Genomic DNA, 15,900 nt, shown 5'->3' with positions numbered 1-15,900 from the left:
AGAATAATCTTTTAAAAATATTTGGGTGAAAAATATTTACTAGGTTCACTAAGAAAATTATCGTTTTATTCTTGTACTAAAATTAGGAGTTCCACAACAATAATTCATTTTTCTTTTCCCACATCCCTCTATAATTCTATGGGGGCATTTAGTATGGTGTAAGTAGGGAAGATTCCCTACATTTTAATTGGTTGTAATGTACTTATAGTGTTTGGTTTGTAAAAAAGACAAGAGAAAGTCTTCTCATTGTAAAGTGATTGTAGTGAGCAAAGGGAATATCATTCCCTTCTCTCATGGGAGGAAAGTAACTTTTCCTTCGTGAAGATCAAGTTATAATTTTTTTCTCCAAATTGTCCTCACCATAATCTGACCCTTTTTCTTATTATTCTTCTAAAAATGAATTTCATACCAGTGGTCATAGTTTTTTTTTTTTTTCAATGAGCTTAAGTTTGTAAAAAATAGTGGTTTTACTAGTAGCATAAAAACCCACCATCAAAATAGGCACCTCGTTCTTGGAAAAAAGTCGACTAAAGAGCTTTGTAAATGTCAATCTCATCTCTATTCTTCTCTTTCTAGCTCAAGGCACTTTGTGGTGTGCTTAGAACGGGGATTGATCTTTTTACTTTGTAGGGCCATAGCTTATTGAGTAATTTTTACTTTGCCAAAGGCAAAACAAAGTAAATCAATAAAAAGAAAAAACCCAACAACAATCCAATTTCAACACCCCTAGGATTTCATTGCCTTTCTTCTTTTATTTGGTGTTTTTATTTCTTTATTTCTTATATTTTGATTCACCATTTTGAAAACTAATTTTATATTTTTTTTACTTTAATAAATTTTAATAAGAGAAATGTAAACTTAAAAATTTGTATTAAAAAGAATGTAAGTATTCAACTTTATATTTTCATATATAAAGGTAATTTTATAAATTTATATTATATTTTCAAATCAAATAATACAAATGTAATTTTCCTAACAATCATAATTTTGACAATTATCATTTTCCCATATTATACCAAATCTTACAAAATTTTCTTTTCAATAATCATTTTTTCAACAATCACATTCTTTGTAAAATATCAAATGCCACCTACCTTCCAATATTTTCCAAGTTTTGTATTTATTTTTTCAACAATAAAGTAACTCACGTGATGTCTTCTCCACTTGATATACTATTTTGGCCATATAAAAAAATAAGGGCTTGGAGAGGTTGCATTCTTTTCTCTTTTGCAATCTTCCTCCACCACCGACAACTCGAAACCTTAAGCTCTCCCTTTTCTGGTTGGACCCAACTTTCCTTGACCTTATTTTATCATTTTGGACCAAAATTAGTAGTGGATAGACTCGAACCAAGAATGAAGAGATTGTACGTGGACCTTCCCAATTCAGGTCACCCTTAACAAAAATCCAAATCCTCCCTAACAAAGGTATTTAGGAGGTGTAAATTTAATAAAACATACCATGAGAAGTCAAATAATAATAACTTTTTTAGGGCAAATGGAGTACATGCCATTTTAAGAAACTCAATATATTTTTTATTTTTTAAAGTTTTGTTTTAGTTTTCCTTTTTCTTATTTTATATAAAAACTTCGATACATGTTTCCCCTTTCCTGTCCTTTCCCTCCTTTCGCCTCAATCCGACCATACTTGAACATACAGGCACTACGGGCTGATTCTTTGTCCAGGTCGGGTGCCGAGAGAGCCCGCTACTGGAAGGATTTCGCTTCTATCTCCACCAAAAGCTCTAAGCCTTTGTGTATTCTCTCCCTCGCCGGCTCACCGCTACTCTGCTGTCGTGCTGTTTGCCTGCTTCCCTCTTTCCCACTCTTCAAAATCTGCATATCACCAATACAAAGCACTCTCTGCTCAGTGATGACTTGCTGAAATTTAAAATAAGAAAAAGAAAATCATTGAGTGATATGTCTCATTACCTTTCTGCCCAAAAGAGGCGGCATTTGGTTTTCACTCTGCTGCGTAGGACCGCCACTTACAGGGGCACCACCAGTTCTGCTCACCCCATCGTTTCAACTTTCGGTCAGTCAGGTTTTGTTTATATTTTTCTAGATAGATTATTCTGTTCATTAATTTTTTCAGTCAGTGAGCTTTTGACTGTCTTTCTCAGGATCATTTGTTGATGCTATCCTTTTCAAGAGTCATGGAATTGCTCATCTGCGTAACAGCTTTAGGAGTTCGATGCAAGCCACTATGAGATTTTGCACGCTCTCTGTCTCTGGGGATGACGCGTGTGCCAAGTTGGAGAAATCGCAGCTTCATTCCAAGAATACAAAAGAGGCTGCTTTTGTCTCCAAAAAAAATATTGATTTCACCAAAATTGACATCAATCTGCTTCCCACTGTCATGATCGTTGGTCGCCCCAATGTAGGGAAGTCTGCCTTGTTTAACCGGTTAGTAAGCGCCCCTCTCCATTTCATATCCTTTTTGAATGCACCACAGGCAAATCCTATATTCCCTACTGTCAGTTTTATTTATTTTCGGTCAAATATTTTTTAGTTTGATTAGGAGGAGAGAGGCCCTTGTGTACAACACACCTGATGATCATGTCACTAGAGACATAAGAGAAGGGCTTGCTAAATTGGGGGATCTTCGGTTTAGGGTGTTGGATTCTGCTGGCTTGGAAACCGAAGCCTCTTCAGGATCAATTCTTAGTAGAACAGCTGGCATGACTGCAAATGTGCTAGCTAGATCTCAATTTGCAATTTTCCTAATTGATGTCAGGTCAGTTTTTCAATGTTGATCACCTTCTTGTACATGAATTAAGTATTTACTTATGATGTATCCAAAGAAATTAAAAAATGGTTGAGTCCTTATTCTCCTACAACAAACGTGACAAATATGGGATTTGTAAGATAACTTAATGCTTCATTTATATAGCCTAGAGTTTAAAACATAAATTTGAGAGAGTTAAAATTCTCTAAATTGAATTGATGCAACTAGCAAAAAACACAACATATGCATAATGTAGGGTGCAATGGGAGCACAACTATGGAATGAATTTGAAAGTTTTAAAACTGTGGAATTTAATGGGTTTTAACATGCAGAGGAGACACATAAATCACATTTGATGTTGGGTGAATAATAGGTAAATTTTGATGTTGGGTGAATAATAGGTAAATTTTGTTAACTTTCAGCATAGGATCCATATATGGAGATTTTTAATGAAAATGACTGCATCATAGGACATTTTTCTTGCCGATTTTATGTTACTGTCAGGAGTTTGAAGGGGAATATTTGTCTGGCTTCTCTTGTCTTGTGAAGACGAAAATTAGCATTTATGATTTGGCTGGGCAAAATTTGTTTCTGGTTCTCAGTTGATAACGTCTCCCATTTGATTTTTAACTTAATCAGAAGTGATGTGATATATCATTGTTTTGTGTAAAATTTTGTAATTTTTCTATTCTCTCTCTTTCTCTCTCTCACACGCATGCACACACACACAACTCATACACAAATTTCAGTCCAAAAGTTTTCTCAAAAAAGATTCTTCTTTAGTAGTTTAGCACATAATACTCATTTTCATAACTTTTTAACCGAAAAGAGAAAAGGAAAACAAAATCTATTGTTTTTTGTTTACAAACCAGGGGAGAACTTTAATTTTATTTTATTTTAAAGACCAAGAGAGAACTTTGGAAACAAGAGTTTGCAGTCTTCATCGTTGCAATAATTTTTGATCTGTTAATTTATTTGATTAATTCAAGACAATTGTGATTCTGTGAAAAAAACAGAAGTAAAAAAATGAAGAAATATAATTTCTTTATTTACGAAGATAGAAAAATGAAAAAACGAAATGTAAAATGTGTCTATGCATGCAGGATGAACTTCTGGATTTATGGAAATAGAGATTTAAGTCATTTGGATGCTTATGAATTTAGATACTGCATATTTCTTCCCTTATTTAACCACATTTTATTTAGTGTAATATTGTAAATCAACTTAATTAATATTAATATTTGAGAAATTTTTGTAATATTTATATTTAAATTTGACAGGACTCATTATATCATATCACATCAATTTCCTTGACATGTTTCAATCGAAATCTTGGTTTTGCTGCTGTGCACTTCTATCTTCTCTGTATCATTCTGGTGAAAACTGTCTTGGGCCACTGTTTTCTGGGTTCCTTTTTTCTGCCCTGTGTGCAAATTCTAATTTATTTCTTGCCACTTTCTTGAGTCTAGAACTGGACTACATCCCTTGGATAAGGAGGTTGGAAAGTGGTTGCGCAGGCATGCACCAGGAGTCAATCCTATAGTTGCGATGAATAAATCTGAATCACTTCATTATGATATAGACTCTTTTGCTGAAGCTGCTATGGAAGCCCAGATATTAGGATTTGGTGAACCCATTGCTATATCTGCTGAGACTGGGCTGGGTATGGTGGCACTTTATGAAGCTCTTCGGCCAATATTTGAGGATTATATGGTCAGAGTTTTAGATGGTAAGCACTAATGTTATTTTTAAATGCGTAGTCGTGCATGATCAAGGTACCTGTTCTTGTGCTGTAATTAGTATTTGAGATTTGTTAAACTTAGGTTAGATTTCACATCCAAGCATACTGTTGAGTGCATAGAGATGTAGCTTCTCCATAGCTCCAGTATATGTATTTTCTTATGTTAACTATGGCAGACTTCTAGGAATAAGTGGATCATAGCCTTGATATTTTGTACAATTGTTTTGAAGGCACTCCAGTTTAGGGGCATAGCTACATATACTTGAGTGGGGTCAATTGACCTTGCTGAACTCTAGAAAAAGTAAGTGTGTGTGTGTTTAGTAAAATTTGTAGTATATTGACCCCACTAAAATTAAATAAAAACCTGAAGAGAAGGTGTCAAATAGGTTGATGTTTAATCCATTTTTAATGAAAATAAGCAATATGTAGCTTTCAGTTTAAAAGGTCTTTATATATGTATTATCGATATGGCGATACTTTAAAAAGCATTTAATTAAAATGTGAAATGTGTTATACATTTAAATATAGTTGTTCTCTATAAAGTACAAGCATGAGGTTGTATTCACAAAGATCAACATATATATATATATATATATTTTACTTTTTCAAAACTTATTTTTACCCATGTATTTAACACTTTAAGAAGCAAAATGTAAATAACGAAAGTAATAACCAAATGAAACCCAACTTAACTCATTGAAATTCAAGGATGAGTATATTGTAGGCACGAGATACTATGATGCAAGAGCATTCTAAAATTTATCTAATTGCTTATCTTGATATGTTTTCGTTTATATTTACTATTTTACTATAATTATAAGGTAGTAAGTATGCTTTTATTTGGCACAATGGTAGAAAAAGCCCTTTAACTATTCATAAAAATTCAAATGAGTCCTTATTCTTTTATTGTGTTTAATCAAGTCTTTATTTTTTTATTTTGAATCAAATAGGCCCTCATGATTAATAGTTGATTGAAGGCTATCAGTCAAAATACCATTTATCATTTTGTGCCCATGTGGTGTCGACATGGTGCTGATGTGGAGGGTGAAAAATCATGCCAAATCAACATGTTATGTCATCATCCATTATGACATGTCAGCATGTCATATCAGTGCCACAGTATAGAATGATAAGTGGCATTTTAACTAACAATAATCAGTAGTCATGTGACTAGCATGTGATCTCTTAATGAGTTTGAATGGCTATGATTAGATGGGGATTATGTGTATCCAAGGGCTAGGAATAAAAATTGCTGTAACCATAGTATAAATAGTCCTTTAGACACATTAGGCGGTCGTATTATTTTGGATTATTTTCTGTGACAAGCTCTACAATTGTAAACCCTAGTTATCTTGTGTCAACTTCAATTTTACATTAATTTTAGCCTTCGTTCTGGTTTTCTTTCACTGTTTTTGTTTTTGTTTTTATTGTTTCTACCTTCGCACTATATCAAAGTGGTAACAAGGTGAACAGATCCTAAAGAACTAGGGTTTATCATATAAACCATGGCTGATAATGGTAGGGGATGTGGAGGAGGAAATCAAGCTTAACAACTAGAATTGGCTGAGTTGAGGTGATGCAGGCGCATTAAGAATTTTATTTTATTTAGTATTTTCGTTAGCTTAGGATTTTATTTTTTTTATTTTGTTTAGTTTAACATTTTTTTCCTATCTTTATTAGAATTTTAGTACTTTTAAATATTTATTTAAGATTAGGATTACTATTTGATTAGGATTTATCTTAGCTATTATAAATAGGTGATCTTAAATAGAAAATTATTATTATCATCTTTTGTTATTTTGAATATTAATTCAAGAGGTTTCTTTGAAAACCCAAATATCTTTCTATTGTTCCAACACAATCAACCTTATTCTAGCCCTAATTGTTGAGTTCTAATTGCCCTAAACTTTTCGGCTACATCAAGTGGTATCAGAGCAAACGATCTTACTATCTTATAAGGATTTGAGCAGAAAGCCCTTATATGGTACTGATTGGCAAAACGATTCTAGAGCAAGACAAGATTACCAAACATCTCAACAAAATTATCAAGAGGTAGCCACAACCAATGAAAGTCCAACCAATGTTGAAAAGAACGATAAAGGCAAGAGTATAATGCCTTATGGTGGACAAAACAGTTCTAGTTTTATCACAAATAAAAGAGGTAGCAATTCCCATATTCGATGTTTTACTTGTAGGGAGAAGGGACACTTCTTTTGCTTGCCCACAAAGAAGGGTGAACTTAGTAGAATTTAGGGAGGAATTAGAACCTATTTATGATAAATATGATGAGAAAATAGAGGAAATTGATGTGTATCTTGTACTAGGTGAGTCCTTGGTGGTACGAAGAGTGATGACTGCAACAATCAATGAGGAAGAAGAAGATTGGAAGAGGCAAAGTATTTTTCGCACCCATCTTGTTTGTGAGGGTAAAGTGTGATCTTATTATTGATGGAGGAAGCGTGCAAAATATTATTTCAAAAGAGGCGGTAGACAAATTGAAGCTTCCTACAAGCAAACATCCTCATCCGTATAAGATTAGGTGGATAAAGAAAGGACATGAAGTATTAGTAACTACTCAATGTTTGGTGAAATTCACTATGGGAGGTAACTTAGATGATGAGATCTTATGTGATGTTGTGCCAATGGATGTTGGTCATATTCTTGTTGGTAGACCTTAATTGTATGATTACGATATGGAATATAAGACGAAACCAAATACCTATTCGTTCTACAAGGATAACAAGAGATATACTTTATATCCTCTTAAAGAAGAGATTAATAAATCAGCAACTTCAAGCCCCACAAGCAGCAAAATTGCTGGGTATCTATCTGTTGAAAATTTTGAAGCTGAAGATAGCAATGAAAAGGAATTGAAACAATTAAATCCAGACATCTACGTCGGAGCTGAGTTTTTCTAACCCGAGGGGACTGATGCAGGTGCATCAAGAATTTTATTTTATTTAGTATTTTCGTTAGCTTAGGATTTTATTTTGTTTAGTTTAACATTCTTTTCCTATCTTTATTAGAATTTTAGTACTTTAAGTCTTTATTTAGGATTAAGATTACTATTTGATTAGGATTTATTTTAGCTATTATAAATAGGTGATCTTAGATAGAAAATCATTATTATCATCTTTTGTTATTTTGAATATTTATTGAAGAGGTTTCTTTGAAAACTCAATTATCTTTCTATTGTTCCAATACAATCAGTCCTATTCTAGCCTTAATTGTTGAGTTCTAATTGCCCTAAACCTTTCGGCTACATCATGAGGAGTATGATTGAAGATTTGTCATGGGCTGTGCAAGATTTACAGTGACAGGAATCAATGGGACCCTATTTGGAGAGTCTAGACGGCAACCTTGACTCTTTGGATTTATTGGAGGGTGTCTTGAGGATGAAATTGAATATGGAGAGGATGAAAACCCTTTTTATGATGTTGGACCAGCAATTCTTGCTGTCCATGGTGAATTGGGAGAGCAGTTATTACATGCTCTAGCCTTGAATGTGTGTGGAGTTATGATAAAGGTTGATGACTTCTAAGGGAAGAAAGTAGCAACTTACTTAGTACAATGCAGTTCTGCTATTGATAATTTAAAGGCATAATGTGAAGAGGGCGGAGAGGAGGAATTTCAACCAGTATGTGATGATGATTAGAATGAAGATGAGGAATCACAACCTCTTTATGATGAGTATGATGAAGACAATGGGGAAGTTGATGTTTATCCAATTCAAGGAGAGTCAGTGTCAATGGGGAATTTTGAATCAGAGAGTAGAGGAAGTGCAATTGTTTATGTTTTAGTTAGCCAGTTTGTGCAAGATTACTTGTAGGTGAAATACCAAAGCATCCTTTTGAAGTTTGGCAGTTGTTAAAAGAACTTAAAGGTGTGTTTAATGAGGAATTGCCATCTGTTTTAACGCCAATAAGTAGTGACCAACATGCTATTGATTTGGTTTGGGTGATTTGTTACCTAATATGCTAGTTTTATAGAATGCCTCCATGGAGTGAGCTGAGATGCAAAAACAGGTTGAACAGTTGCTTACCAAGAGTTTGGATGGGATAGGAAAACAACGCACAAGACACCAGATGGGTTCAATGGATAGTTAGTGATGCTATTTCATCTCTCTATTGCTATAAATACAATCATTCAAATTGACTGAGTGCTCTTTCTTGTGTTATGTGATTCTGTTTTTGTGATTTATTGTCTTAGGCAGATAGATTTAAACTGGATCGGGGAGAAGGTGTATGCCATTAGAGCATGGCCAACACCAAAACCAATCAAAAAGAAGTTCAACGTTTTTATGAGTTAGCTTCCTTCTATAAATGGTACACATGGAATTTCAGTTCCATTATAAGCTGTATCACTGAATGCTGGAAAAGGGACAGCTTTAAGTTTCAAAATTCTGCACAAAGAGCTATTGAACAGATTGAGTTTTGATGACAGACACTGGTTCTATTACTACCAAATTTCGAGAAGTTATTTGATGACAAAGGCACTTGTTGAAATTGAAGATGTTTATAGTAAAGATGGGAGGCTACTGGAAATAATAATGAGCAATCAAGTTACTGGTTTTGAAGAACTAAAAGTTCAGTACTCATGTGATCTTTGCTTCAACTGTATTATGGAGGATATGAGTAAGCTAGCTAATGAGAGTACTTGGATTGTAAATGGTGAACTAAAAAGGATTGATCCAGAAATCTATGCTAAAGCTGCCAAACTTCTCATTAATGAGGAGGCCTTTTGTCAACTCAAGGAGCTTGAGCAGGAGCATTCTAGAATTTATCCAATTATTTATCTTGATATATTTCCTTTATTTACTGTTTAATATAGTTATTAGCTAGTAATTATGTTTTTATTCTATTAAGTGGTCATGTGACAAACATGTGATGCCTTAATGAGTTTGAATGACCAGGATTAGATGGGGTTTATGTGTATCCAAGGGCTAGGATTAAAAGCTGCTCTCAGTATAAATAGTTGTTTAGAAACATTGGGCAGCCATATTATTTTGGATTATCTTTTGTCAGAAGTTCTACCACCCTAAACCCTGATTATCTTGTTCCTACTTTGATTTTAAAAGTTTAACCTTTGTTTTGATTTTCTTTTACTGTTTTGCATTTTTTTTCACTGTTTCCACTTCCGCACTGCATTATAATATCTCATTGTAGTAATTTTTCTTAAGTAATAAGATAATATACTCATTTTTATTTTTATATTGTATCTTTTGGATTCAACGTAAATTTTTCTTTAATAATACAATGAATAAAAGAATTTTGCTTATAAAAAGTGAGTTGGTTTATGACACAATTGAAAATTTTTGAGCTACATCATTGCTTAAGTTGCAGCATGCTAGTACACTTGTTTTTTTTGAATAATTTTAGATACATTATAGAAAGATTACATTATACTTATTCTATGCTATCGTGGAGAAAGCATATTTAGGCATTGCAGTATTATCTGATAAAATAAAAGGAGTATATTTTTTAACCGAAAATTGTTTCTTGAAGAGGCTGATGATCATGTGATGAAACTCTATGAGCAAGTGTCTATGTCAAATATGACATAATGAATAAATGTTCAACATAGACTCATTAAGTGGTAATGAAATTATAGCAAAATGATAATGATTGTAAAAACAAGCTTGGCGTTATATTAGTTGTGAATTTGAAGTCAACAAGGAGATATTTATGTTATGTTTGGTTGTGGGGAATGGCTATTCCATTTCCCCTTTTCACTTAGTGAATAGTAATGCATGGGTTTGGTTCATGGAATGGCTATTATGTGGAACAGCCATACCCCCCTTATTCCCTAAAGTCTTGGAATAGTTTTTCTAGGTTCACCCCTAAGAATGGCTAATCTGGTTTTATGTAATAGAGATGCCATTTTTTCACCATTTTACCCTTTTGTATTTATTGAAATCTCAATATGCTTGAGGTGTGAGGGGAGAGATGATCTACTGGAAATTTTGCGATGTCGTTTTTGGCAATGAGAAAGTTACCAGTGGTAATAACTGATCATTAGACTGACCAGATCAATTTGCCTGGTGGCCAAATCTGGCTGCTGAGAGCATTCAAGTGACTTGTTGGCGGCTAGATCTAGTCTTTTAAAGAGTTTAAAGATGTTGATGATGGATGGTTTTAATGAATAATCACCAGATCAGCTTGCGGGTGACTATATCTAGCCCCTGCTAGTGCCAAATCCACTCATTTGCGGTGAATAGTAATGCACGAGTTTGGTTTATTGAATGGCTATTATGTGGAATTGCCATACCCCCCTTATTCCCTAAAGTCCTAGAATAATTTTTCTAGGCTTCCCCTAAGAATGGCTATTCTGGTTTTATGGAATAGAGATGCCACTTTTTTCACCAATTTATCCTTGTGTATTTACTGAAATCCCAATATGTCCAAGGTGTGAATGGAGACAGTACGTACTGGCAGTTTTGCCACGGCGTTTTCAACAATGGGAAAGTTGCAAATGATAATAATTGAGCATTAAGCTAACTGGATCAAGTCACCGGTGGCCAAATCTAGTCGTTGATATCATTCAAATGGCTCAGAGGCTAGATCTAGTCTTTGATAGAATTTAAAGATAGCACTAAGTTTTTTTGAATTATTGGCTGATGTTCCAAATGAAATAAGTTTCACCACTAGAAGTAAGTTTTTTGGAATTATTAACTGATGTCCCCAAAAATATATTCATTTGAGGGGGGATGCTAATTATATCATAGGTTGTGCAAAGCGGTTCAATATTATTTATTAGGCTTCTAATAATTTTGTGAAATGATATAGAGTGGTTCCAGATTAGAATTGGTTAAAAAGGGGATATGCTGATGCTTTAGAAAGAAGTTTATTTTTATTCTCTTTCTCTGCATTACAAGTATATTTTTATGTGCATGATCTTAATTCATAACTAGATTGGGTTGCCAATATTGTTAAATAAATTTCTTGTTCTGCAATTCTTTTTCTTTCATGTCAAATGCTTTTGAATCTTCACTTTTGTGAAACTTTTTATGTATATTTTTATTTTTGCTCAGCCAAAGTGGGGATTTTATATATTACTGATAAGACAGTATGGGGTTGCAATGCCATCCTTATAGGTGAGCAGCAACGCCATCCATAATGTCTGAGTACAATGCCACAGATGTAACCATAATTAAAATTTCAAGAGCATAAAAACGCACACGGCAGAGCCAAAGTAAAACATAGCAAAATATCATGGAAATAATGCATGAAGATAGAGTGGTTCCAGAAACTAATCACCACCATGCCGAAAGTATACTTTGCTGGTCAATGCCATACTTAGTAAGAGAATCGGTAAATAAATTACCCTCCCGCAATGTGTGCACAATAGAAACTTTTATGGATGCTTTTTTGTAAAAACTCATCCATTTTTGTTGATACTTGTCCTTAATTCATAGTTATTTTGTGCATTGTGCAGAAAACTTCTTGCTCTTGATAAGGCTTTAGTCAGTTCTAAGATTTACATCTTAAGACTTTATAAGAATAGTCATGTGTATGTGTGTGCATTTGGTTTATATGGAGACCCAGTAGGTAGCCTATTAATTCAAACTCTTTTGCAACCAGTGCAAGTTATAATCTTGGTAATTGGAATATTTATGCTGTCATTCTCTCCCCTCCCTGTTCTTTCTCTTTCTCATTGTGTTTGCTTTTGGCTTGTGCTAGACAACAGTAGCCAAGATGAAAACTTCAAGCCAAACAGTGACTCTTGTAAGGTTGATGAGTCTAAGCTGCCACTACAATTAGCTATTGTAGGACGACCCAATGTGGGGAAGTCTACATTACTAAATATATTGTTGCAAGAAGATCGTGTTCTGGTTGGTCCTGAAGCTGGTTTGACGAGAGATTCAGTGAGAGCAGAGTTTCAATATCAAGGAAGAACTGTATATCTGGTACAAGATAAATTGCTTGTTTTAACTCTTTATCTGGTCACATGACTGTTGGGCACTGTTTTGTAAATTGAAAGCATCTAACATTTTAGCTACCTGGTCTCTTGATATTTTTGGACTGGTTTGTAACTTGTCAATCCCAAACGATGTTTTTTCTTTTCTCTGCAGAAAGTAAAAAAAAAAAAAAAATCAAAGCTCTCATAAAGTCAATGTTTGATTCCATTTCTGTTGTTTCCTTTTACTATCTAAATTATTGAAGCTCTCCTGAGTACTGTCCTTGTGGAAGCTATCATAAGGTCAGTTTCCCTTCAGTTATCTTAATGACATTCCAAATCCAAAATTTATAGTCCCCTCTAGGCCAAAATTTTCCTTTCTTTTATTTTCTAGCTCATGCCATATCATGTGGACCAATTGCCCTTTCCCTTTGTGGAGAATGAACCTCTTAGTAATTGCCAGAAGGCAGATTAATGGGTCTTGTTTTTTGTAGTACATGAGCTACTATACCCAATTTGATTTAGGATTAACTGATACTATGTGCTTTAATTCTGTTTGCAGTTGTTTGATCTAAGTCTCTGGGTGAAACTATCTTTAATCAAGCATTTATTATTTGATTTTGCTGTGGTTTATTTCTCAGGTTGATACTGCTGGTTGGTTGCAAAGAGCTGATCGGCAGAAAGGACCAGCTTCATTGAGTGTTATGCAATCAAGAAAAAATCTGATGAGGGCTCATGTAGTTGCTTTGGTTCTCGATGCTGAAGAGGTTTGTCATACATTAGATTGTCTCACATCTTTAAAATGATTTTGTCTTGGGAGGTCTATCTTTTCTGGCATGATGGAGAGAAAGGGTGCTTCATTATTTGCAAGCTGTAGATTTTCTTTGTGTTGGAGGCTGCCTTGGTCAATCTGTGAACCTTGTAATGGTTTGATGATGAAGGAGAGGAATGTTTCAAATGCAAGAATTATATTATTATGGATTTATATTGTTAGTTGTAATTTTATATATCTATTTTAGGATATTTAACTATGTATAACAATCTTTTTTACTTATGAAGTTGTTAGTAAGCAGTCTATAAATATCTATGTTATTTATAGACTGTGTTGAGATATTGTCAGATCTTGAGAATTGAGTGCTGCAGAGTTCCTATAATTTGAGAATTGTTTTTGCTATTTTGTTCTCTTTTTTTGTTCCTCTTCATTCTGAATATACAAAAAATAGTAGATCTATGTGATAATGGTAGCTTAAAATTTTGCTGGTATGGAACACATGCACTTTAAATATTATGACAGTGGGGAGAGCTATTCTATACATCTAATACTTCTGGTTGCTATGTCCATGGGATGATCAGATTGCAAAAGCTAGGCGTAGCATGACACATGCAGAAGTAGTTATAGCAAGACGAGCAGTGGAAGAAGGTCGTGGTCTGGTTGTAATTGTGAACAAGATGGATCTTCTAAAGGGGAAAAGAAATTCTACATTATATAAAAAGGTCGTGGAAGCTGTTCCTCAAGAAATTCAGATGGTTATGCCCCAGGTTTATCAGCTTCTTAATCTTTATTTTTTATTTGGATAATATTTAAAGAATAGTTTTCATTGTCTACTCCTTGGAGTAAATTGTGTTCATTTAAATATTTTAATTTCTTTAAGGGAAGTGAAATAAAGGTATTTTTACTTTAGAAGGTCCTTTAGTGTATAGATAATGATGGAATCAGTGCAAAAGTTGATGTTATGTGCATATATTGTCAACCTGGCTAGTAAACCCTTTGACTTCTGCTGCGATGGGGTAGTGGTAATGATTAATGATTCTACTGGCATGAATAAGCCAAATGCTTGTTTCGTGTGGTAATTATGACTCGGAATTGAATTAAGTCTGAATTGTTATAACATTTGGCAGAAGCATGAAAGACATTATTATTGCAATTGATCCATCTGACAAGTTATGCTTGCAATTGATCAATCTGACAAGTTATGCTTGTTTAGATTTTCAGAGTTCATTGTAGAAACATTTGCTGCAGAATAGTGCGCGGATAGGAAAATGTACATTTGACAGTTCAGTATAGGATTTTTGTCACCTGTCGTTAAAAAAAAGAGAGCGTTAAGTGAGGTCACAGGGAGCTAGTTAGAATAGAAGCATTCTATGATGATCTTCTATAGATGCATTTAAACACCTTTTATTAATGTGGTTAATATTAAAAATCATTATGTGTGCCATTGGATGATTGGACATTGTCATGGCCTTGCCTACAGGTGACTGGTATACCGGTTATATTCATTTCAGCAATTGAGGGCAGGGGACGTACAGCTGTTATGCGCCAAGTTATTGATACATATGATAAGTGGTGTTTAAGGTTGTCCACAGCTCGTCTTAACCGTTGGTTGCGTAAGGTCTGTGGCCAATATCTTCACTTTGATATCTTAAAGCCCTGAAAGTGTAATTAGTAATTGAACTTTGTGGATCTGCCTGTTTCCATCCTTCTCTCTTGGTGATCAGGTTATGAGCAGGCATTCTTGGAAAGACCAGGGTGCACAAACCAAGATCAAGTACTTCACCCAGGTGAAAGCTAGGCCTCCTACTTTTGTTGCCTTTTTGAGTGGGAAGACCATGCTCTCGGATACATATGTGAAGTTTCTAACAAAGTCCTTGAAGGAAGACTTTGATTTGGGCGGAATTCCCATTCGGATCATGCAGCGTTCTGTTCCTAGAGTATCTGGAGGTAGCGGCAGTAAGAGTGGCCAATCTATTGGCAGAGGAGTTGGAAGGATCCTGTCGGACAAGAGAAGTGTTGATGCTTAAGCATGGGAAGTTTAACTTGAACGGAGGGTCCTGCAGTTGATATTCGTTCATTATTTTTTGGCTTACAATTTTTGTTATCTTTTGGAATAACTTTGTGCATACATATAGTTGACAGATATCTTGCGTATGCGCATGCATGTGCTGTTAAACAGGTCAAGAAGTAAACGTGTAATATATAACTTTATTCATTTTATGTTATATGTTAATGTAATTTTTATCTTTAATCTCACGTTCTCACGGTAGAATATAAAATATTATTTTAACATTAACATAATATTTAATTACTATAATTTGATTAAATTCATTACTTTCAAATATTTTATATTATAATTTAAAGGTATAAAATATAATAATATGTAATGTTAATATTATAATTATATAATTATAAGAAATATGAATATTTAAAGGTAATATACTCAACATTAACGTTAATTTACATTACGTTAATGTTATATATTAATGTCAATATAACAAGTATATGAATGTTATATATCATGTATAATTATCTTAGGATAAATTTTTTTTAGCCTGCACAAAGATAAGGTGCTTTGGGAAATAACTCTTTTCATAATTTTAATTGTTTTTAACTAAGAGATAAGATTTTTGGATAAAAATGCCTTTAATGAAACTTTCTCATTTATGCGTACTCTCATTCATGTGCAAGTTTGTGAAAATAAACTTACCCACAATTTGCTACACGACATTTTATTAAAAACCTCTTCATGTTGCACGAGAAG

At 33.8% G+C, this 15,900-nt stretch overlaps 1 protein-coding gene across 2 annotated transcripts; it reads left to right on the top strand.

Annotated features, from left to right (window-relative positions):
* Nucleotides 1–1,558: 1,558 nt before the first annotated feature.
* Nucleotides 1,559–15,387, top strand: LOC18595655 (GTP-binding protein). 2 transcript variants are annotated; one of them, XM_018123811.2, is made up of 9 exons: nucleotides 1,560–2,034; nucleotides 2,123–2,405; nucleotides 2,512–2,736; nucleotides 4,197–4,456; nucleotides 12,148–12,374; nucleotides 13,006–13,131; nucleotides 13,718–13,903; nucleotides 14,617–14,754; nucleotides 14,861–15,387. In XM_018123811.2, the coding sequence occupies exons 1-9, from the start codon at nucleotides 1,920–1,922 to the stop codon at nucleotides 15,161–15,163; spliced, it is 1,863 nt and encodes a 620-aa protein (XP_017979300.2). In that variant the 5' UTR covers nucleotides 1,560–1,919; the 3' UTR covers nucleotides 15,164–15,387. The 2 variants fall into 2 exon arrangements, with proteins under 2 accessions (XP_088663699.1, XP_017979300.2); XM_088807573.1 differs by lacking the exon at nucleotides 2,512–2,736 and having other exon boundaries at nucleotides 1,559–2,034.
* Nucleotides 15,388–15,900: the final 513 nt, after the last annotated feature.

This window comes from Theobroma cacao, chromosome 6 (assembly GCF_053813885.1).
Source record: "Theobroma cacao isolate CCN51 chromosome 6, ASM5381388v1, whole genome shotgun sequence".
Lineage (NCBI taxonomy): Eukaryota > Viridiplantae > Streptophyta > Magnoliopsida > Malvales > Malvaceae > Theobroma > Theobroma cacao.
This window is presented reverse-complemented; position numbering and strand designations above follow the sequence as displayed.

Coding starts and splice junctions, on each gene's coding strand:
- LOC18595655 (XM_018123811.2), top strand. CDS start 1,920: ATGTCTCATTACCTTTCTGCCCAAAAGAGGCGGCATTTGGTTTTCACT. Junction 2,406..2,511: donor AAGTCTGCCTTGTTTAACCG/GTTAGTAAGCGC, acceptor AATATTTTTTAG/TTTGATTAGGAGGAGAGAGG. Junction 4,457..12,147: donor TATGGTCAGAGTTTTAGATG/GTAAGCACTAAT, acceptor GGCTTGTGCTAG/ACAACAGTAGCCAAGATGAA.